The 21,786-nt window shown below is 49.6% G+C and overlaps 1 protein-coding gene across 1 annotated transcript; it reads left to right on the top strand.

Annotated features, from left to right (window-relative positions):
• Positions 1 to 714: 714 nt before the first annotated feature.
• Positions 715 to 21,502, top strand: Edn3 (endothelin 3). The gene is made up of 4 exons (XM_035446566.1): positions 715 to 766; positions 1,253 to 1,541; positions 18,793 to 18,969; positions 21,466 to 21,502. The coding sequence occupies exons 1-4, from the start codon at positions 715 to 717 to the stop codon at positions 21,500 to 21,502; spliced, it is 555 nt and encodes a 184-aa protein (XP_035302457.1).
• The last annotated feature ends 284 nt before the right edge of the window (positions 21,503 to 21,786 follow it).

The following is a 21,786-nucleotide window of genomic DNA, read 5'->3' as shown; positions in this document are numbered from 1 at the left end:
CAGAACTTCCAGAAGGAGGGAGCTGGCCGGGGCACCCATGAATCAGAAGTGTAAAGTACACCCAAAGCCTTGGCCAGTAGGCCTCAGCAAGGGTAAGCCATTGGTGAACAGGTTTTCCTTTAGACTGATTTCTAACAATCAAGAAGACAGCAAGCCTTCTGTGCGACCCTTTCATGGTCTTGGAACTATTGGGGTGGGGTAGGGTTGCTTTGGGCTGAGGAGGGTGTTGCACGTGTGAATCTGAGTGTAAGTGACCTGGGTGTACAGGGGCAGAGGGTGGCCTTCGTGCAGCTGTTCGAGGCCCCCACCCTACCCCACCCACCCACGGGGAGCACGGCGTCCCCGCCCCTCTCTCTGGCCCTGGGTGCGCCTGGGGCAAATGAGCCTCTGGTCGGCTCCCCGCGGCGCTTGGAAAGCGACCCCCGTGCGCCCCGGGTTCAAAGGCCCGACGCGGCAGCTCCAGCCCCTCGGAGGGGCGGGGAGGCGAAGGGGGTGGTGCGGGAGCCAGAAAAGCCCGAGCCACAGCCGGTCAGCCCTGCTCAGGGATGGGCAGCGCGCTCTAAAAGTTCGTGACCGCGGCAGCCAACTAGCTCTTAGCCGGGACGCAAGTTCAGGCAGCCGCAGGACTCGAAAGCTGTTCCCGGTCCCAGTGCCCTTTCGAGATCACAAGCGGCCACCCTCCAGGCCCGGTGCTCCCGCGCCTGACCAGGGTTCATGGAGCCGGGGCTGTGGCTCCTTCTCGGGCTCACAGTGACCTCCGCAGCAGGTAAGCGGGAGGGGCGGGGCGGTGCGCCTCTACACGCGGGAGTGCACACAAAAGGAACCCAGGCGCGGGTCTGTGCTGCGGGAAAGCTAAATGAGCCTGGCTCTGCACCCTGAAGTCTCCCAGGGGCGGCCAGAGGGGCCTGAAGACACAATGATTATTTCCACTGGGTCTGGGGGTTTCAGCCTGGGAGACTAAGGCTATTCTTTGGGCACTTTTCAGAGACTATATAAAAATCGAGTTTTCACCAGTGAAGAGCAAATAGCTTTCGGACTTCACAGGGGCTGAAAATAGCTCCCAAGTTTTTACTGAGTTTGCACAGTGCTTTGTAAACTTTTCTAGGCATTTGGCTTAGTTTGGAGACTGCAGGGGAAATGCAACCAGCCCCCAGACATCGCACAAGTTTGCTTGATTCTCATTCCGCATTTGGGGGCCGGGGTAGTGGGTGCCAAGAACTCTGTTTCAGTACTTTCAATCTGCCTCCTGTAGGATTTGTGCCTTGCCCCCGGCCTGGGGGCTCAGGCAGAACCAGTGTGTCCCAGGCCCCCCCTGAAGCTGGATCAGAGGGGGACTGTGAAGATACTGTGGCCCCAACAGCTGCACAGCCTACAAATCCTGCACGTTCTGGGCAGAAACAGGGATCAGGCAATTCTCCAGAGCAGGAGGACCAAGGGGTCCCTGCACACCACCGTCCTCGGCGCTGCACGTGCCTCACTTACAAGGACAAGGAGTGTGTCTACTATTGCCACCTGGACATCATCTGGATCAACACGCCCGAGTGAGTTGGCCTGGGGTAGGGGGTGTGGCTCTGTGCCAGGCCTGAGGTGTCAGGTTCTTTGCATGAACTTCAACCCACCTCAGTCAGACCCCTGAATCTGTCATGATGCAGAGTTCAGATCTTTCGGTGTCTCCAGCCACCACAAGTCCTATTGAAGGCAAGGGTGACCCACCTTCCCTAGGACCTGAAGACCTAGCCCCGGGAGAAATTCAATCCCGGGTTTGAGATGTGGTGGGCAGGGGCTTTAGATGCCTGAGAAGAGTCTGAGATCCTACCCTGGGCCAAGTGGGCTATGCCTTGCTCCTAATCCTCCTTGGAATTCTCTGAGAGCATCTTGTGGTACAAGGGCGAGCAGGAGGGTGGGCTTGGTAGACCCGGATGGTATCCATCCTGTGAAATGGTTTCTTCCTTCCCAGCCCATCTTGGATTGCCAAGCCGAGTGACACATGAGCCTCACACAATTGCCATTCCCCAGGGCTGACCCCAGAGTTCACAGCCATGGCCACAGAGGCCCTTCTGTCCAGCCTCAAAATCTCTTACAAGGGCCTAGTAGTAGGGTGCCAAAGCAGTCTAGGGCCAGCCTTCGGTGAAGAGTACCTTCTGCTGGGACCTCTGGGAGGGGTTGGCTGTCTTGTCTTCCACTTGACTCCCACTCAACCGCTGGGGTCATTCTGCATTAAGACACCCTTTGTAAACAGGTAGATGGCTTGACCTTGTTCCGGCCAATGTCTCCAGGATTTGTGTCTTGGGTTGCTTGCATCTTAGACTTCGTCTGGATGGTGCTGAAAGTCAGTTATGTGGGTGTTCTCCCAATTTCCAGGGGCATCTACTTGAACCTGACTGGGAGCTTGGAGATGGCTGAGTGCAAACCCTCAGTCTGGAAAAGCAACTAATTATCCTCCTTTGTGGTTTTCTTTCTCCTGAATCTCATTACTTCAGGGGACATCTGGGTAGTGGTGTCACTCATTCCCCTAGATATCCCAATGATAAAGTGCACAGGAGAGGGGGTTCCCTGTGGGGTCCAATGTCTTTTGAACCTGGTGACAAGATCTATAACCACATCCAGGTAGGTCCAAAACCTCCCCACTCTGAGTGGCACACAGAGTTGGTTTCACTGATGACCCACCTGGACTCCTGCATGGGTCCTGGATGCAGGTGTACCCTGAGTTTGTTTAATCATGGCTGCTGTCCTGCAACTAGTTGTCCCTTACTGAACCAAGAACTGCCCTGGTCTCACCAGTTCTGTAGATGACCCCAGTGGTGTCGTTTACTTTCCTGCTGTGTTTGATGAGGCCCTTGGATACTTTCAGTCTACAGTGGGGAGATGGGGGAATAACAAGGATGTCTACTGGGCAGTCATGATTGATTTCTGTTCTCAGGGAGCCTCAGCCTCATTTCTTAGAGCCACCAGCTCCCTGACCATTGTCCTCCTTGACTCCTAACCATCTGCCATTGTGATGCCACCAAATGAGCACCACAGACATGGGGTCACCCGGCAGTCAATAGCAGCCCGGGGTCCTGGTCTTGGCTAGAATCACACAGGAGAAAGAAGGAACTGAACTGTAAGGGACAGACAGGGTGGAGTCAGGAATTGGAAAACACCTTAGGTCCCTGCCTGTCCTCCAGACCCCTGAGCAACACTTGGGCAGGAAGTGAGTCCCTGGGACAAGTCCCAGAGGCTCCGTAAACACCCGGAGATATTTGAAATCCTGTGCTGGAGTTTTGAGCAGTCTTGGGTGGTTGGAAGGGAAGCTGTGGACAGCCACCTGGAAGAGTTCCTCTGAGTGTCTGGTTGATCTCTTCCTTTCTCCCCCACCTCGTTTTACTCTAACTAGTGGGGAGAAAGGGGGTGAATTCAGTGTCCTGGTGACCCAGTCAACTTCTTGGGAAAGAAAACTGACAGTTTCCAGACATGAACACTTTGAATTCAGAAAAGATAAATATATGAGCAGGGAGATGTTTCCTGAACAGCCTTATTCTCTCTCTCTCTCTCTCTCTCTCTCTCTCTCTCTCTCTCTCTCTCTCTCTCTCTCTGTGTGTGTGTGTGTGTCTCTCTGTGTGTCTCTCTTTCTCTCTGTCTCTGTCTGTCTGTCTCTCTCTCTCTCTCTCTCTCTGTGTGTGTGTGTGTCTCTCTTTCTCTCTGTCTCTGTCTGTCTGTCTGTCTGTCTGTCTGTCTGTCTGTCTCTCTCTCTCTCTCTCTCTCTGTGTGTGTGTGTGTGCGTGTGTGTGACACTCTGTTCATTCCCTTCCTCTGCTCCTTCCTTCCATTAAGTAGATCCATTTGCTATCTTTAAAATACTTGGAGCAAGATTACATTGAGAGAAAAGGAGTCAGTGGGCCTCCAAAGGAATGGAAGAGCCCTGGAAAGGTGCCGACTGTGGCTTAGTCCCCACTGCCCAGTCTCAGCCCCTCCTCTCCAGTGGTCCCTCCCTCTCACATTGTCTCCATCCTCTCCTCAAATGCCCCTACCAGGATGTGGTTGCTGTTGGTCCCTATGGCTGGCTGCTCAGGTTGGAGGAAGACCCTTGATCTTGCTCCTAAACTAAGGACTTGGACTTTGGGTGTTTCTGCTTTTTTGTGGCGTTCCTCTTCGGCCCATTCAGTGGCATGGAGATCAAGTCCACCCTCTCTTCCTTTGTCTTGTGAGGACCTTCTGAAGATCCTCACTAGTGTGAGAGCAGGCTTGGTTCTCCATCCCACGTTCTTTCTGCAGGAGTAGTGTCGGAAGTTACCATCAAGTCCCATTCCACGTCGTCATGGGATGTTAACTGCTAGTTTAGGCTCAAGGGACCTTTATACTCCCAAGAAGATCTGAGATTCTCTGAGGTTCTCTCATGTCTCTCAGACCCTGAGCCCAGTCAGCCTTTTGTGCAGCCCTTGGCATGCTATAGATGCCCCATCGATGTTGACGGACTTGGTTAAACCCTGAACCCAGCTTTGTTTCTTCACCTTAATTCACCGCAGCTCTAGTCTGAAGGGCTTTCTCTCTCCCAGGAGGTCTCTTTGTCCAGGGTGTGTGACTGTGCAGGGGCATGACTTTCCAAGTAACTTTCCTTGTGTTCTCCAACAAAACCCAAAGCCCCAAAGAAGAAGCACATTTTCCCTTTATCAGTTGCAGTTTTTGGCATCTGGGGTCATAACTAACAGACGGTACAGTAGCATCTGCCTAAAACGTGTCTTGGCCAGGCGAGGAACCTCATGTCCCCACAAACTACAGGCAATTCCAATATTGCTAACAAAGACAGAAACAAAATCCAAACCATGGAAAACCCATCCCATCTTGTCCTGGAAATTTCAAAAAGCCTAAGATAGTGAGTGAGGAGGTGTTGCATGCGTTGCCATGTGTGTAGACATTTGCACGTGTGGGCTTCCCTGCACACTGCATGTACTTAAAATACATACATACTACCTTCAAGGCAGGTGGGGCTTGGACGACTCAGGTTTCACCAGTGACAGAAGCAATAGGGTGTGTATGTGTGTGTGTCTATATAACCATGTGGAGACAGAGAAAGTACTGTTACATGATCACAGCTGAAGGCTACCAATGGCTGAAAATTCCAGTGAGAGATAGTGACACAGGCTTGAGATTAAAGGGAGCCCAGAATCAAAAATTCCATCTTTGTTAGGGAACCTCACTCTTGACTCTTAAGGCTGCCAACTGGCTAGATGAAGCCTATCTAGGTTGTGGAAGGCAATCTGATTTGCTACGAGGGTACTATATAAGTAGTAATGATATCTGAGAAAGACCCTCACAGCGGCTTCTAGATCGGTGGTTCACAAAACAAAATTAACCCTCTTGGGACATTGGATATAATATGCCTCATGGAGGTAGGTTCCTTCTGAGGTGGGGAGCTGACTGAAAACCAGTTCTGCAAATAGCAACGGAGCAGTCAGGATGCCCAGCAAAGAGACCAATGTGTGCTTCCCCACCTCTGCACCAGAGGACTGCCATCTGTTAATCCCTTAGGGATATCTGAGAGAGGCACTGTGATGCTGCGATGGCTACCATGTTTCCCAAACAAAAATCTGAGCCACAAGCAGGAATGTATTTATGGAAAGAGCAGGGCAAGGCATTGGGAATCGTGACTGGTGTGGTGGAAACTGGTAACCCTGATCTCCTGCTTGCTTGCTCACAGGGCAGTCTCCAGCAGCCCAGAGCTCTGCCCCTGAATTCTGGTCATGCTTCTCTGGTAGGAGGTGTCATGGGCTCTCTGACTCCTTTCTGAAGGGTGCAGATCCTGGTCCAGCTGTGGAGCAGTGACCCAGGGGGTCTCCCTGAGTTTCCCCAACTGACATCTCCTAAGAACGTCCAGCCTGCTGCTCAGCCTTTGCCAAAGCATGCCACGTTGACTTAATCCTGCAGGAATGACATTGGTTTTATGCTCATTCCTTCCCAAAAGAAGAAAAGAGTAGACTGATAGTAATAATTAACACAACATTTGAACTTGTATTTTAATGTCTTCAACCACAGAAAAGCATAAGCCCTGCTTTCACCATCTGTGTTCTTCAAGAAACACAGTTTCTTGTTTTAGGGGGTTTCTAACAAAGACTGTCCCAATGGAACCTGTGGGTCAGGGCCACAGTTTCCTGCAGACTAGGGCCAGCTGTGCACCCCCATGGGATTTGGGGATCCCAATGAAAATCCCCCTGTTCTGTGGTGGGATCAGTCCTGGGGATGTATTTACTTGAGACAGAAAGGACAGTCTTTGTGGCCGTCCTGGTGTTGAGAACATGTAATGGATGACTGACAGGTCTTGATAACAATGACCAATGTGGATTGGTCACACATCACTTTGTGAGAGTTGCGTGACTCTGGTGTGTGTCAGCTGAGTCGCCTGGAGTTATAGAGACACTCAGCTCAGTTGTGTGGCTTCTGGATCTGCCCTTTCTGTGCTTGACTAACCCCTTCGTTCGTGTGTGTGTGTGTGTGTGTGTGTGTGTGTGTGTGTGTGTGTGTGTGTGTGTGTGTGTTCATATGTGTGTGGCTACATTGTCCTAGAGGTGGAGGTCAGAGGTTAACATCATGTGTTGTTCTCAGTCGTTCTCCACATTAGTTTTTGAGACAGGGTCCTGGAGCTCACTGATTAAATTAGATCATCTACCCAGAAAGTTCTAGGGGATCCCCTGCCTTCATCTTCTCAACGCTGAGGTTACAGACACCAACATCCCCAGCTTTTTATGTGGGTGCAGGGGGTCTGAACTCAGGATTCATGTGTGTGCCACTTCAATGACTGAAGGGCCATGTCTCCATGGCAGTGGGCTGAGCTCTGAGACAAGGCTCTCTTCTCTGGCTGCTTCTGTTCTTTGCATTAGTGATGTTGACCCCATATACATGACTCTTTGGAATAACACATCTGCCCCTTTTTATAGAGATGAAGAAATATACAAGCCAAGGCACAAATTGTTGGTCCATCACATGGCCTTCATTTTATTCTGGAAGCAGAGTGTTGACTTGATGAAAAGAACATGACTTCCCATTAGCCTTCAAGAGCCCTGAGTGGGCCATCAGAGATAGTATTGTGCATGCCTACCAAACTGGGGGGTTAAGCCTGACGACAGAGATGCTGGGGGAGACAGGTGTGGTCCTGGGGATTCACAGCCCACTGGCTCCAACCTCTGAGTGGGATTTTCTTGTTTTCTGACTGTTGCTTCACTCATGTTCACTCGTTAAGTCCTCACCCTGACCCACCTCTCTCTGCCTGGTGCTATCACTAGGTTATGTGTAGAAAAGAATAGATTTGCTTACAACCCTCCCTCCTTGTTGCCCAGATTCTCACACACTTTGGGTGACAGACTCATGGCATTTAGAGAGAAAGTGACCCCAGGCTTCCTCGTGTGCATTTCTGCAACCCGCCTGTCATTAAAGAGCTCTATCAACTTGTTGGATATTCCACGTTGAAAATGTCTCTCCGTGGACCTCAGTCCCCTCCCTGTGAGCCAGCAGGGGAGGGAGGATTGTGTGAAGATGACTGACACACATATCTGGGGACTGGTTGGCACAACGCTTTGAGCAGGTCACATACAAGGTCTTGAAAATATAGGCATCACGGTCCAGGACAACCTCCATTACTACAGAGACCTCTCTCCACAGAGTAGCTGTCTTGCTCATTCCCATCCCATGCTTGGAAGGCATCAATGGCTAGAAAAATCCCTTCTCAAGTGTTAGGGAAGCTGACTTCTTGGACCATCTAACCTGGATCTCTCTCTTAGCCAGGAGTACCCAGCAGTAGGTACCTACCCTCTTTCCCTCTCTGACTGCAGCATTTCTGGAGGTGTTGATCACAGTCTACTGGTGTCTAGTTAGCATAAAGGTTTCCAGACCTTGGCAGAAGGCGTGTCTGGCTGTCCCAGTGGCTGATAAGCAGCTCGATAAAGGCACCTATGGCCAAAGGTTGCTGCAGGTGGGAAGGGATTTTTGTTCCACCCTCTTCTGTTATTTCCTGTTGCTTCTCTTTGTTCTTGGTAAATATTCAGGAGGCTTGGGGACTGGAGCATGGTGCTCCCTAAGGCCACTGGTGCACAGTAGATGGCACTTTGCCATTTCAGGGCAAGGTGAAGGCTCTGCTATTAAATCCCACGAGGAGTTGAAAGGAAGGTATTGTCCACATTCTCTCCTGGATTGTCTAGTGGACTCTCAAGCAAGGGATTTGTACTGACAAGCCCCAGGCTTGAGGACTTCATTCTCCATCTCACTCCAGATCCAGACCGGAGAGTGGGTACAAGAGAGGGGGCATGTCACCAGAAGTGATGCAGAGGACATTGTGCATATGGAACTCTGAGAAATAATTCCACGGTATGCTGTCAGGAAGGATGTGTAGAATATGATGTTGGCCAGATGCAGCGATGCCAAGGTCAAGGTCCTGACTGCTCACAGTTGCCCCCACCCCTGAGCTTGCCCCTTCCCGGTATCCATTTCACCTCCTCCTTGGGAGGCTAACACCTTGCATGTCACTTTGAGTTTGAGTAACTTAGTTCTTAGATCATTTGACAGAAATATGCTTTACTTGGGAACCTCAGGATTCAATTTCAGAGTAGGTCACAAAGGTCGCCCCTCAAGGTGACCTTTCCCTTGAGTTCCCACTGGCTCAAAGCCCTAGAGATGAGGAGGACCAGAGATGCCTGGGAGCAAAATTGGGCCAGGCTGGAATGCCGCTGAACCCCTCCTGAAACTCATGGGCAGCTTGATTCGAAGCAAAAAAGATTGGTAAGAGGTTGTGACCCTACGTGACCCCAAGAGAGTGTCTGGATTTCTGCTAGATGAAAAGGGCGTTGCAGCTAGGAACTTGGCCTTAAATCTGAAGGCCTTTTCTAGTCCCTGACATCTCTGGTGTGGTTTATTCCTACAAGAATTTAAAACAAAGGAAGCTGGGAGGTAAACAATACTTTATTCAAGCAGGGTCCATGGCCATGGCTGGAACCCGCCTAACTTCAACATTCCAACCCTCAGTCCTGAGCTGCACCCTTGCCATCTCTGCACGTCTGCTAGGAAGCTGTTAAAGGGTCCGTAGCACACTGCAGAAGACCCTGTGTGGCCACTGCTCAGATCTGTTTCACATGAGAAAATGACTTACTCCTATTCCTGTTAGCACAACAGTACTGAAGATGAGAAACACATACATGCAAAAACTCACATGTGGACATGTGTACACCTGACATGTCTACATGGGTGCGCCTGACATGTCTACACGGGTACGCCTGACATGTCTACATGGGCATGCCTGACATGTCTACATGGGTGCAAACGCATAAGCCCCTCATTGGGTTTGACATCAACTGTGCTCAAAGGGAAAAGTGACCTGCAGAATGGCTGGATGTGGTGGATGACGGTTGCCATAGCAATGGGCTGCTAGGCACAGTCTAGGCACAGTTTAGGAGGTTAAATTCCCAGCAACCCACAGGTCTTCAAAGCATAGACCCACAGGACAGGATTGTCCTGCTGCATCTGCCTCAGCTCCGGCTCAGAGTCTTAGAGCCAAGAGCTCTTGTAGAACTTGGCAGCACTCTGCCTGCCCTTCTTTTATGGCCTTCCAAGGCAGACTTAGCAGAAGGCTCTAGAAAGCCGTGACTAGGGCACTTTCAGAGCCCTGTATCCTGACACAGTAAGTTGAAAAGCAGAAACAGGTTTGTTTCCTAGTCTGTTAGAAAGGCCCAAGGACTGGGGTGGCCAGGGGGACAAATGGCCTATGGTGGATAGGGAAGGGGAAAGTGCTTTACTGAAACTTAGAAGCAACTAATTGAGAATACAGATCTGACTTCTACGTGTCTCTTGTGTGACGGAGCAGGAGCTGGAGGGCAAGGCGCTTCCAGATACAGCCAGATACAGAGGAACCCAAACCTCAGCATGGGAAGGCAAAGTCCTTTCATATAATCAAAGGGAACACAAAAGTCTACACCTACAAAAACTCAACAGGCTTGAGGCTGACCTTGAGCCTGCCCACCCACCTCACCCCAATTCCCTCCCTGACTTCCCATTTGAGGATAAAGCCTGCCTGTCTAACAGGGACCCAGGTATTTTTAGTTTGAGGGAAATGTTGGATTTATTGGCACTGCAAGATGGCATCAGGACAGACCACAGACAAGACCTTGTCATCAGTGTGATGCCACTGAGCAAGCCCGGGTATCTTTTCCTCCTGATGTGGGCTCTCCTGAAAGGTAGCCATGTGGGCTCCACTCACATCCTGCAGGGAATTTAAAGGGAGTTGCAATGGTATCAGCATTCCACCCCCCCCCTCTGCAGGGACCCCCTCCTTCCAAAACTGCTCCATTCTGCCTCTCCTGGCTCCACGTCTGGCAGCTATTTTGAGCCCCATCTGTCTGCAGCTTTGCATAAAGTTGTAATGAAGCCAGGCCTCATGCCTACATCTGACTTGGAGTTAGCTGGGGTCATAGGGGTTGGAGAAATTCTAGTTCCTTTGATGCCTTTGTCTGTACAGTGGAGGGGGAGCCAGTTACCCCAGGGTTCTTTAGATGTCTTACTTTTCTACATACTTTATTTCTCTTACTTTTCAGGGAGAACAGAGCCTTTAACTCTTAAGCTACCTCATAAACATTGCCAGAGCATTTTTCTATCGCCTCTGTCCCTCTGATGCCTTGTGTGAAGAAGAGAAAGCTGCTTCTGTGTCCCAGTGAGCTGGGAGCCGATGGTTTCTGTGGCTTTGGGTTTTTGCTTGTTTGTTTTTCTAAAGCCCAGTTGGGCAAAACCTTTCTAAATATGGTTGGTGAGATCCTGGGAATCTCTCAGAGTGGTGGAGCGGGGCAGACGATGCTGAGTTGTGGTTTCACTGGAGTCATGTTCTAGGGCTTTCTCTGGAGATGGGGCTGCTGATAATACTCGTGTGGTGGCAGGCCTTCCTGAAAAGATCCAGGTGGGATGTGGAGCTGTGTGAGCCTTTCTAAGTAGCCAAACAGCTTGCCACTTCTCAGGTCCTCCAGCGGGGCAGAAACTCACTCAAGATCTCAGAGAGTCATCAGATGGGCTAGAGCCTGGGGCCTCCCTACTGAGGGCCACTCCCAGTTGCTTCATGCCTTGTTCCTCTACGCAGCCACATGTGTGGTGTACGTGTGGGCACAGTGGTTACTGAGGTGGGGAGCCTCCAGTTGGAGTGATCCAAAGACCACACCTCCTGTCACTAATGGTTTGCCTTACTGTCACCACAGTGGCCATCTAAAACAACTTAAGAGGGGGTCGTGGTTCACACCATCAACTTGATGGTCTAGACCAGCTAGTGTAGGTGAGAAAGCTCTAGCTTCTCCTCCTCCTGTCCCTCCCCCCCCTTTTGTTGTTGTTTTGAGACAGGGCTTCTATGTGTAGCCCTGGCTGTCCTGGAACTTACTCTGTAGACGAGGCTGACACTGAACTAGGACATCTACCTGCCTCTGCTTCCTGAGTGCTTGGATTACCCTGCTCCCCCATCCCCGCCGCCAGTGACATACTTCTAATAATCTCTATCAACTCTCAGTGATGCTGTCACACTATGGCTCCAGTCAGGACTTAATCCTTTGATTGGGTCAGAGCCCTTCTGACCCCTAATCCTCTAGGGTTTTGTAATCTAATAAAGTTGGCAATTAAGATTAATTATCACAGCTTGGCTTTGCATGATAGTAATCTCGGCTTCTCGGGAAGCTGAGCTGAGAGGATTGGAAATTAAAGGAGTTAGAATGAGTTGAAGGCCGGAGTAGGCAACTTAGCGAAAACGGGAAAAAGGAAAAGCAAAGCCATGGTGGGGGGCGGCTCAGTGGTAGAGTATTTGTCTACTTGCACGAGGCCCTAGATATTCAAAGTGTGGGGAGGGGTATTAAGGATAACTTCCAAAATGGGAGGAGGGACCACCAAAACAGTAGAATCCCACTCAGCCAGTCAGGAGTCCTGCACATTTAGGAGGCAGAGAGGAGACATCACCCTCTTCGTGTAGCAGACACTGTTATTGAGACGTGGCAATTGTGTTGAGGAAGGGCATGAGCCAGAGGATGAGGTGACGAGGCAGACATGGGCAGTGACTCAGCTGGACAGAGTTCTGTGGTTTTGACCCAGGAGATTGTGTCAAGGCTAGTCCCCAAGGGTTCCATGTCTTCAGAAGAAGCTATGTCCCTCAGTCTTTGAACTGATGATAAGGGGGTCAGTGCTCAGTATGGATAACCATTGTTTGGAAATGTCTTAGAAGTCACCCATCAATCACAGCATGGGACCTGGGTATCACATAGCTCTAAATTCTCTACAGTCTTTAACTCTTCCAGGGGGCTGTGAGGGCTCTGCCATGGGCCTTTCCAACATGAATCTGTGAGGGTTTTCTTTGGCAGAAGCAAAGGAAATTATAGCTGGACAGTTCTCTGCTCCTGTGTTTATTAAACACGAGGTGCAGGGGAGGTCCAATGCAGCCAGCAACTGTGCATGAATGCTTTCTGCTTGGGGTGGAGGACATGGGGGACATAGGCTTCTGTACCATTTCATCCTTGGAGATTGGAAGGCCACCCTGTGGGCTGACTGGCTTAAGGCCTGGCCCCTGACCGACTTTCCTAAGTGCATGGCAACTGAGCAAGGAAGAGGGCGGATAAAAGTCAAGGCCCCTGACCGGCTCAACCAATTGTCTGGAACTGGGCTCTGAGCAGAGGAATGGAGGCCGGTAATGGGCTTGCTTCCACCTGCTCAAGGATGGTACATGAGATGCCATTCCACATGGGCACAGATGGGAGGAAAGGACTCCACCCAGCTCAGTTTGTTGGCTTTGTACAAAGTCTTTAGTATATTGGTGCAGTGAGAAACATCTCTGCTTAGAGACATAGAGGCCTTCCTGTCATACCTGAGAATGTGGTTGCCACCCCCTTGGTAGAGGGTCCAGTCTCGGTGGGAGTTTGTGGTAACAAGCAAGAGATATCTTGTTTAGACATGATGTATGGAAGGGATTTCTTGGAAGGAGACAGAGCACTCTCAGTCAAAAGAGATAAACAGCACAGAGAGCAAAGATGCTACAGTATAGGGGATCTGAAGGGGCAACTGATGGCTAAGGCAGGATAGAGCCACCTGGCACAGAGCAGCCCCACAGTGCCTCTTGACTTTGTGCCCTGTCATTGGGAATTTTGGAAGAGAGAGACTGTGTGGCTCATCTGAGGAAGGACAGGCAGGTAGCTGGAAGGATGAGTCCCCAAAGGAACACAGGAAACTGGATGCAAGGAGACAGGAATCCCTGATATGGGCCTCGGGCTCTGGATGGAGAAGCCCTGACTTTCCATCATGGATAGTGAAGCTCTTATCTCCAAGATTGGTTTGCCCCATCCCAGGCATTTGTACACAGCAGGCATCTAATAGATGCCTGTTAACAGGAAGAGAGTTGCTTCCTGGCACTTTTGCATCTTGCCACACTGGAAAGAACACAGTTCTAGTTGGCTATCGTCTCAAAGCTAGAAAACAATATGACAGATACCATCTTCCTTGCCTGAAGGTTTAAGATGATGGCCAAGTGGTTCTATCTAAGAAAGAGGCCTTAGTAGAGTCTGAAACTGAGCCGTGGCTAAGACAGCCACGGGTTTGTCTGGAGCCTGGGAGGTGGGAAGCTATGTTAAGTGATGCTTTTGCCCCCTGACCACTTACCAGCTAATGGGAACCATTTGTTTGTCCTCTCGTTTTCAGCATGCTCCCAAAGCCCTGTGAACTGTACACTGGCCTCCCCACTGTCTTTGTCTGCCTGCTTCAGAAGAGAAAGCCTAAACCAGAGGAGGCAGGTGGTGATGAACTTGACACATGTTCCAAGAGTAGAATGAGCATTTCCTACTGTTGGGGAGACATTCAACCAGAATTCAAGTTTCTTTCTTTTTTTTAACTTAAAACAAAAACTACATTTATATTTTTTTTAAAAAAAAATATAGGGACTAATTTTGTCAGTATTTCCCTTTGCCTGGCTGGCTTCACATTATGAGAGAAGTCACTAGCCCAGGAGACGTAGACTAAGATGCTCACTATAGTGACAGCTGCGACAACTGAGGGGAAAGTGGCAGGCACAGAACTATTGTGAGTACTTGAAGCCTGGGGTTGAGTAGGGGGTTTCTCGCAGCCAGCTCAAGGCTGGCACTGCCTTGGTGAAATGTGGGGCTGCTGCCCAGGCAACCTTCGTTATGCAAGAGGAGCTGAACAATGTGCTGTTGGATGGCGGAAGCCGGCATGGATGTGAGCTGCATGTGCAGGGCCTCCTGTCTGCTTTGCTGTGTGAGTCCAGACCCTTCTCCAGCAAGTATCGCTAAATGCCATTCCGTGGGGGAAATGAGAAGCGATTTCCTTCCAGTTTGATCCACTTTCCTGATGGTTTCAGACTCAGCAGGTGATACCCATCTGCTGATTCATAACTGTGCCCTCCCTTCAAACGCCACACACAGCTGCCAACTTCTCTGTTAGGAAGTCAGAACTCACTCATCTCTCTAGGGAAAAAAGCCCCAGAACCAGAAAGTGTTCTTTTGTTTTGTTTTGTTCCTAAAGTCATTTTCCTTGTTTGAAAACTTCTCATCGAAAGATAAATGAAGGGTGTTCAGTGTGGGACTGTAGATGAAGACTGAATGCAGGCGATTTTGGAGTTTAATATTTAATAACATTTATATATGACATTTGGGGAAACTTGAAAAATAAAGATGCGGTGATAAATAAGATCCTGGCATCTTCATTGCTGATTAAGTAATGAGTGTTCTCAGTACATAAGTTAAGAGATAATTTATGACACAAACACACAGAGCACTAGACACTGCATATGTACGTATGATGGAGAGTGTTTTGTTTATTATCCCTTCATCTGCTTGTGTGGGCCTCTGTGGTGTAACTGACACCAACAGATGGAAGGATTGCCTGTCTCTACGAGGAATTGTATTATCAAATCTTACTGCTCAACTGTAGGCTGTCGCAGTTGGGTTGAGTTTACTGGTCTGAGGTTCTCAGCCAATTTAATTCCATTTTCATGGTTCTACTATTAAGTATTTCATGTTGCTCATTCAGAGGATGGTGACAAAGAACAGTAACACAAATGACTCTTAGGAGGTGGGCGGTGGTGCGTGACCTGTCTGCTAGAATGAGGAGGGCAGGGAATGGCATTGCTGTGCTTTTCTGCTTCCTTTATTGCTTAGTCACACATCACAAACACAGCAGGCCTGATGAGTGGAATTTTTTTTACTGATGAAACACCACTTCTCAAACCAATTAAATAACCAAAGTATCCAATTTTCATCCACTGCTAACTCTTTGCTGAGTGTTTTCTCATGGAGCATCTCATCCCAGCAAATGCCTGACAGTCTTTTTGTATACTGAGAGGGTGCAGTGCTGGTCATGTAAGTGCTTTACAACTTAATAATGGAATCACCAGGCAATCTCTGTACATTTCTGTGCCTGAACATATGTGCTCAATGGTTCTCTTTTGTCAATTTTCATATTCCAGTAGCATGTGAATTCTTGTAGGCATGGGTGCATCTATAATTCACACTTAAAATAATCGTAGCTACATGGAGGATACGCAAGAGCCCATGAAGTTTCTTTGTAGTGACTAAGCCCATTAAGCTGCAAAGAATATGGTCTTGTCAAGCTGGGATTACTGCACAATTACCAACCACAGCCTCAATCAATGGGTTTTGTTTTTTGTTCATTTATACTTTCTTTCTTTCTTTCCTTCCTTCCTTCCTTCCTTCCTTCCTTCTGTGTTTTGTTGTGGCTGTTGTTTTCTTGAGACAAGATCTCATTCTGTAGCTCACTGTAGTCTATGTAGTTCAGGCTAAAGTCTAACTGGAAGTGATCCTCCTACCCCTGTTCTTATGCATTAAGTCCATGTCTGGTTCAGAGGCAGTGAAAGATCAGCTCTCTGCTCTGCTTTGTTGACTGTGATTTTCAGACGGTCTTATAGCCCAAGCTGGCCTCATACTTGTCGTGTAATCAAGATTAGCCTTGACCGTCAGCCCTCCCATCTCCACCTCCTGAGTGCTAAGGGTACAGGTGTGAGCCCCATGCCCAGCTCTGCTCCCTGCTCTTGAGGATCAGGTATTCCACAGTCACACCTGGGCAGGAAACACCCTGACCTGCATCTGATTTAGAGGCTCACTGCTGGCCCTCCTTTGGCATGCATCTTCCACCCAATGCAAGGAGACCCTGAAACTGAAAAAGCACCTTTTCTTGACAGTGTTCCCGATATTCTGATTCCTAGGGTCCTCCTACCTGAATGTCTCCAAGTCTGTGCCCCTTCTAGGACCTGTGTGTGTAGATATTTTCTAGTGTCTGACACTTAAGGGCAAAGAGGGCCCAGGCATGTATCCCTCAACCTGCAGGGTAGGTGTTTGTAGAATGTGAGTGTATAGATCGTGGGATATAGCCTGGGAGTGGACAAGGCTGCTTTGGTGTGAGATGAAGCAGATGGAAGAGAAATTGCCAGTGTTGTCTTGGTTGTCATATTTCATCTGAGAACTCCAAGGAATACCTGGATCCCTAATGCAAGGCTGCTGTTCAGAGGGTATTATGAATGTCATTTTTCCAGGTTGAGGGACAGGACTCTTGTAAGAATTTATCAAAGTAGCCAATAACCTTTTACTATTTAGACCTCGAGTCCTTGTGCCTCCATGCTGAACTCTTGTTCCAAATCCTATAAATGTTCACTGGAGCAGGACATGCCAAGGAGCTCTGGCCAGCTCCTAAGAGCTATCCATCCCCTGGGAAGGGGGCTCAGCTCTGTAAACACCCTTTGAAGCTGTCGGGGGAATTTGTACATGGTATTTCTTGAGGCTGCTGGGGAAGTGCTAACACATCTCTATTAACAAACGCCCAGTCGTCTTATTTCCTTACTTTTAAAACCCATTAGATAGAGCATTTTGCTTCAGCCAAGTGGCTCTACACCCACCGATGCATAATCAGCTGACAGCAATTTCAAAATTGCAGGTCTTTCTTGATGTTGATGGAGACATGGGAGCATTGCTGTTCCTCGTGTGTAATTTCCACCAAGAAACGGAGGACTAGCTTTAATGTCAACACTTGGAGATTTACTGTAACCCTGGTACTGGAAAAATATACCTTCAGCCAAATCTGGACCCACAACAATGGCCGCTTTATCCTTCCCCTCACCCCACCTCCTGGCCTGAGAAAAGATTCAGGCCCCAGTAGGACCTTCCTTCTTCCCTCCACCCTGCTCAGCAGATGGGCCTGTCTGGTTGGCAGGAAACCTCACTCTACTGCCTCTTAGGGTGCTTGGTGGGAAGGAGTTGGGGCAAAAGCAAGAGGGGGTATGGAGTGGGTGAGGTACTCTTTGGTCTCCAAGCCAGCAAGGAAGACGGCTGATGTGCGAGCATCTGGTTCCCACAGGCCACACTGCCTGACTCTCAACACTCCCAAAACGCTTCATAGCCTTATGCTTCTAAGGAAAAGAAATTCAATTTGATTTTATTTTGAAAACACAGAGAGGATTCGAGGCTACCCTTTGAGGTGGATAATTGGTGATACTCTGTGGGACTCAGAGAAGCAAGGATGAACAAGACAGCCCAGACTTACTGGAAAAGGGCCCTTGGCCCCCTAAGTTTCCTCAAGCTCTTAGTAATTTGTCCCCCAGATCATGTCCAGTTACGTTAATGAATTAAGCTTGTGGTTTTAACTTCTTCTCACTCAACTCTAGAAGTCTTTCCTCTCTGGAGAATGAGCCATGGTTGGGCTGTGCTCGCTCTTAAAACCAGATTTAAACATTTATGGCTCTAGATGACGTGCCTCCCAATCCCTACCATAACCAGAAGTGGTCCATCATTTCAGACAGTTTTTGCTGCACAATAAGACCATTACATGGTGAATTCCATTCTCAGCCGCCCCACTGAGGTGGTGGCGACGGCTCCTGGAGAGCATTGAGGATACCCGCTGGTGTTTGTCTCTTTGAGGAAGCTCTATCTGGGGGCTAGGGTGGGTCTCTAATAACTGTAATTGCATCTGCCCCATTGTCCCTAGTGCCAGCTGTGACTGTGAGGCCTGCCTGAGTTCAGTTAGCACTAAAGTGGCCAAGGATGGCCTCAGGTATAGAAGGCCTTACAGGCACCAAGTCAGGCCCCAGACAAGGACCAGCACATGGGTCAAGTTAGATTTCTTTGTCAGGAGCGTTGGGTATTTGAAGGACAGATCTCTGGCAGGAAAGTCCAGTGGTGTGTGTGTGTGTGTGTGTGTGTGTGTGTGTGTGTGTGTGTGTGTGTGTGCATATACATAAGGAGGCCAATGTCAATCTCAGGTGTCACTCTCAGGAACCACCCACCTTATGGGTGGCAGGTTCTTTTACTGGCCTAAACAATTAGACTGGCTGGCCACCAAGCCCCAAGGATCCCCCTGTCCTAACTCCCTAGCATTTGGATAAGCACATGTGAACACACCCCTTTCTTTGTGTGTGAATTTAACTTAGGTCCTCATGCTTGCAAGAATTTTAACCAAGACAGGCTGGGGATGGACCAGAGATCTTAGGGCCTGTTATGCAGGAGCCTGCACGGTTTGATGTGGAAAAGAGAAAAAAGCCAACAGTGGGCCCGAAGGGACTTGCAGCCTGGTTTCAGGCACCTCAGTGTGCTGAGGTGCTCCTGAGTGTATAAAGGCTTGTGTCAGCTCTGTGTGGCTCCTTGGGCAGTCACCTCCTGTGTGTCTTTCCATATCTGCAGACTGTTTGGATACCAGGCTAATTGCAGACAGTTCCCAGCTAGCATGCTGTAGTCAGGTGCTTTGCCTTGCAGTGGCTGAACAGCCCCCCCACCCCCCCACCCCCCGTTTCTCCATGTTCTGCAGACAGACTGTGCCCTATGGACTGTCCAACTACAGAGGAAGCCTTCGGGGAAAGAGGTCCTTGGGGCCATTTCCAGAAAACTCTGGGCCTTCTCCACAGACACGCCTGCGCTGCGCTTGCATGGGGACAGGTGACGAGGCCTGTGAGCGCTTCTGTGCACACGCCACAGATGTTAACAGGTACGACACACCTTCTAGTCCCACTCAAGTCTAGGTGCAAGTCACTGATGGGTGAAGCTAAACCTGGGGCTTCACACGGTGGGTGAAGAGTGGCTTGGCCAGGTCCTTAACCTCCTCTGCCTTTTGGAAGAGCAGAGGCCACAGCTTCTGCAGCCTGTAGCTCTGCAGACAAACCAGAGTGAGTTGGAAGCAGTTAGGGAGTGAAGACCTCACCCATCTCCACGAGTATTTTTAGTTTATTTGCCAACAACAATCAGGAGTTTCTGTTCTAACCACCTCTCACAAAGGACCACTTGACCTGGGTTACCCATTTGGTTTCTGGCCCCTGGGTCTCCTCTCCCAGTTTGAAACTGCATGGTCTTGTCAGTTGCACAGAGAAGCACGTAGATCCATTTTGAGTGGGAAGCCACCACACTTGCCTCCAGGCGGCCACCTGGACCACTGTTCCCTAGATAACTGAAAGCTCTTGGTTCCCTTTTCCCTTCACATTGGGCAGAGACTCATCAAGCCCGGCAGGCGGAACAGCCCATCACCAGCCAGGAGGAAGGGATGCGTGGCATTGTGGATGGGACTCGTGTCCCCTTTGTGAGCTTAGTGATCTATCTATCTGAGTTGGGTGAACCCAAAGCCAAGCAGGGGCTGTATCCACAGGGCTGGGCTCTGCTGCACCTCTGCTCTCCTAACTGGGGTTTTGTGAATCCAGTAAGAACCTGAGGGGTGTGGTACTCAGATATCCACCCACTGAGCCTTCCGTCCTACAGCTGGTGCTTGGGACTTAGTCCTTGGTGAATACACTAATGTGCTTGTTGGTGGGAAGAGGAAGTCACCCCCAAACCAGCCACATGGAAATGCTAATTCCTGAAAACTGCTGTGTCCCCACAGTGATTCCTGGGGAGCAGGAAGACCAGCAACAGAAGAGAAGGAGGAGACCAGAGGCCCACGTCAAAGGTGAAAATGGGGTACATTCATTCAGGGGCACAGGGTAGGTGGAGAGGTGGCAGCTGGTCTCAATAAGTAGCCAGTGGGACCCCCGAGCTCACCAGGGTCCCCACCAATAGACACTGGCACCTTCTGGTCTTGAGGAAATCCCCTGTGTTTTTTGAGCCACCACACTGTGTCCCTCTTAGTTCCATCTCGGCTCTCACTGGATTGGCAAAGCCAGTTAGCTGCCATTCTCACAGCTCTCTGGGCTGGGACGGTCAATCCCACTTTGGCCTCTCTTCTGTAATCAAGTGATCCCTGTTTAGTCCTCTCTCCTCAGGAGCAGTGGGTGTGCACATGGGTAGTGGGCCCCTACCCACGGCTTCCAGCTCATTTGGTTATGGTTTTAATCACTGCTGCTTTTTTTTTTGTTTGGTGTGTGTGTGTGTTGTTTATTTGTTTGTTTGTTTGTTTGTTTTTAGTTAATTTTTTTGGTATGAGCAATACTGAGAGCTTCCTGCAACCAAGCTAGGCTTATTGGACATTCTATCAATCAGAAATCATTATTAATAATGGCTCAGCCGCACATCTGCAATGCGATGGTAATTTATGCTCACAGTAATAGCCTAGAGGTGGCTTCAGTCCCTAAAGGGACTGATCAAGGGAAGATTAAACCAAGGCCTGAATACAGGACTTTCCCAAATCCACGAGATGGCTTCCAGTGGTCTAGAGAAAACAGAAGGAAGCAGAGAGGCTGAGGAGGCCGCAGGTACTCTGAGAGTGAGCCACAGACCCCAGCTGGTCCCCACTCAGCCTCCTCTTCTTTCTTTCCCCTCTTTATCATCTTTTTTTCTACCCCTAACCACACTTCTGTTGGTGAGACCGTGGTGTGATTAAAGCCATCCATCCATCGTATCATTTATTAATTTGCTCATGCGTTCATTTGGCCAAGATCTGTTATGCACCTGCTACATGCTGGGTCCTCACTATTCTAGATGTGCAGAGAATGAGGCAATGGGGTCTTCTTCAGTTTGTTTAGTGGTGGAAGCAGACAGAAGACAGATATAGACCAGATAAACCGAGGCGGGCAAAGGAAAACAGGATAAACACACACACACACACACACACACACACACACACACACACACACACACACACATTACCCCCTCACCCCATCCACACACCCAATCAAAACAAGATTGAATTTGGTGGCTGGTGTGCCCCTGGAGCCCATCAAGGAAGCTTTCCGGAGCATTCTAATTCATGTGAAGTTCTTAGAAGTTTCTGCCAGGGGGAAGTCTTTCATTCAGCTGCTTCCCTGTAAGAGGTGAGTTAGTAATGGCCAGGGTCTCACCAAAGAGTGAACCAACTGAAGACCTCCCAGTGGCCATTCCTGCTGCAATTATTCTTTTCACACCTTTGGACTCACTCAGGCTCTGAGATCACTGGTGAGGGGGAACCTCCCAGGCAGGAGACAGCTAGAGATGTGGCCAGAAATCTTCTCTTCAGGTTGAATGAGGGGGCGTGTTGTCATGACACCCTTCTTTTTACTTTTGTCCTCTTCCCTTGAAACAGGTTGAAGTCAAGGACAGACAGAGCCCGCAGGCCATAGCAGCCTACTCCCAATGCTTCTCGCTCCCTGCAGCTGACTTCACCCTCGCTCTCCCTGCCCGCCAACTGCCTTTCAGGAAAGAGCTATTGTGCTTCCACAGTTCAGATTTCCTCTTTAGGGACTTCTGGGAGGGGGGAGGAAGAAAAAGACCCATCCAGAGAGCCTCCACTTACCAGTACACCCCACCCCCAAAATGTCCGAGTCTAAAGGACCCCAGCTTCCTAATGGGAAAAATGATCCCAGATGTGCCCTGGGGGCCAGATGCCTGCCTGCTACTCCAGTTT

The sequence above is a fragment of the Cricetulus griseus genome, chromosome 6, assembly GCF_003668045.3.
Source record: "Cricetulus griseus strain 17A/GY chromosome 6, alternate assembly CriGri-PICRH-1.0, whole genome shotgun sequence".
Lineage (NCBI taxonomy): Eukaryota > Metazoa > Chordata > Mammalia > Rodentia > Cricetidae > Cricetulus > Cricetulus griseus.
Note: the sequence above shows the minus strand (reverse complement) of the source record. Positions and strands in the feature narration are given on the sequence as shown.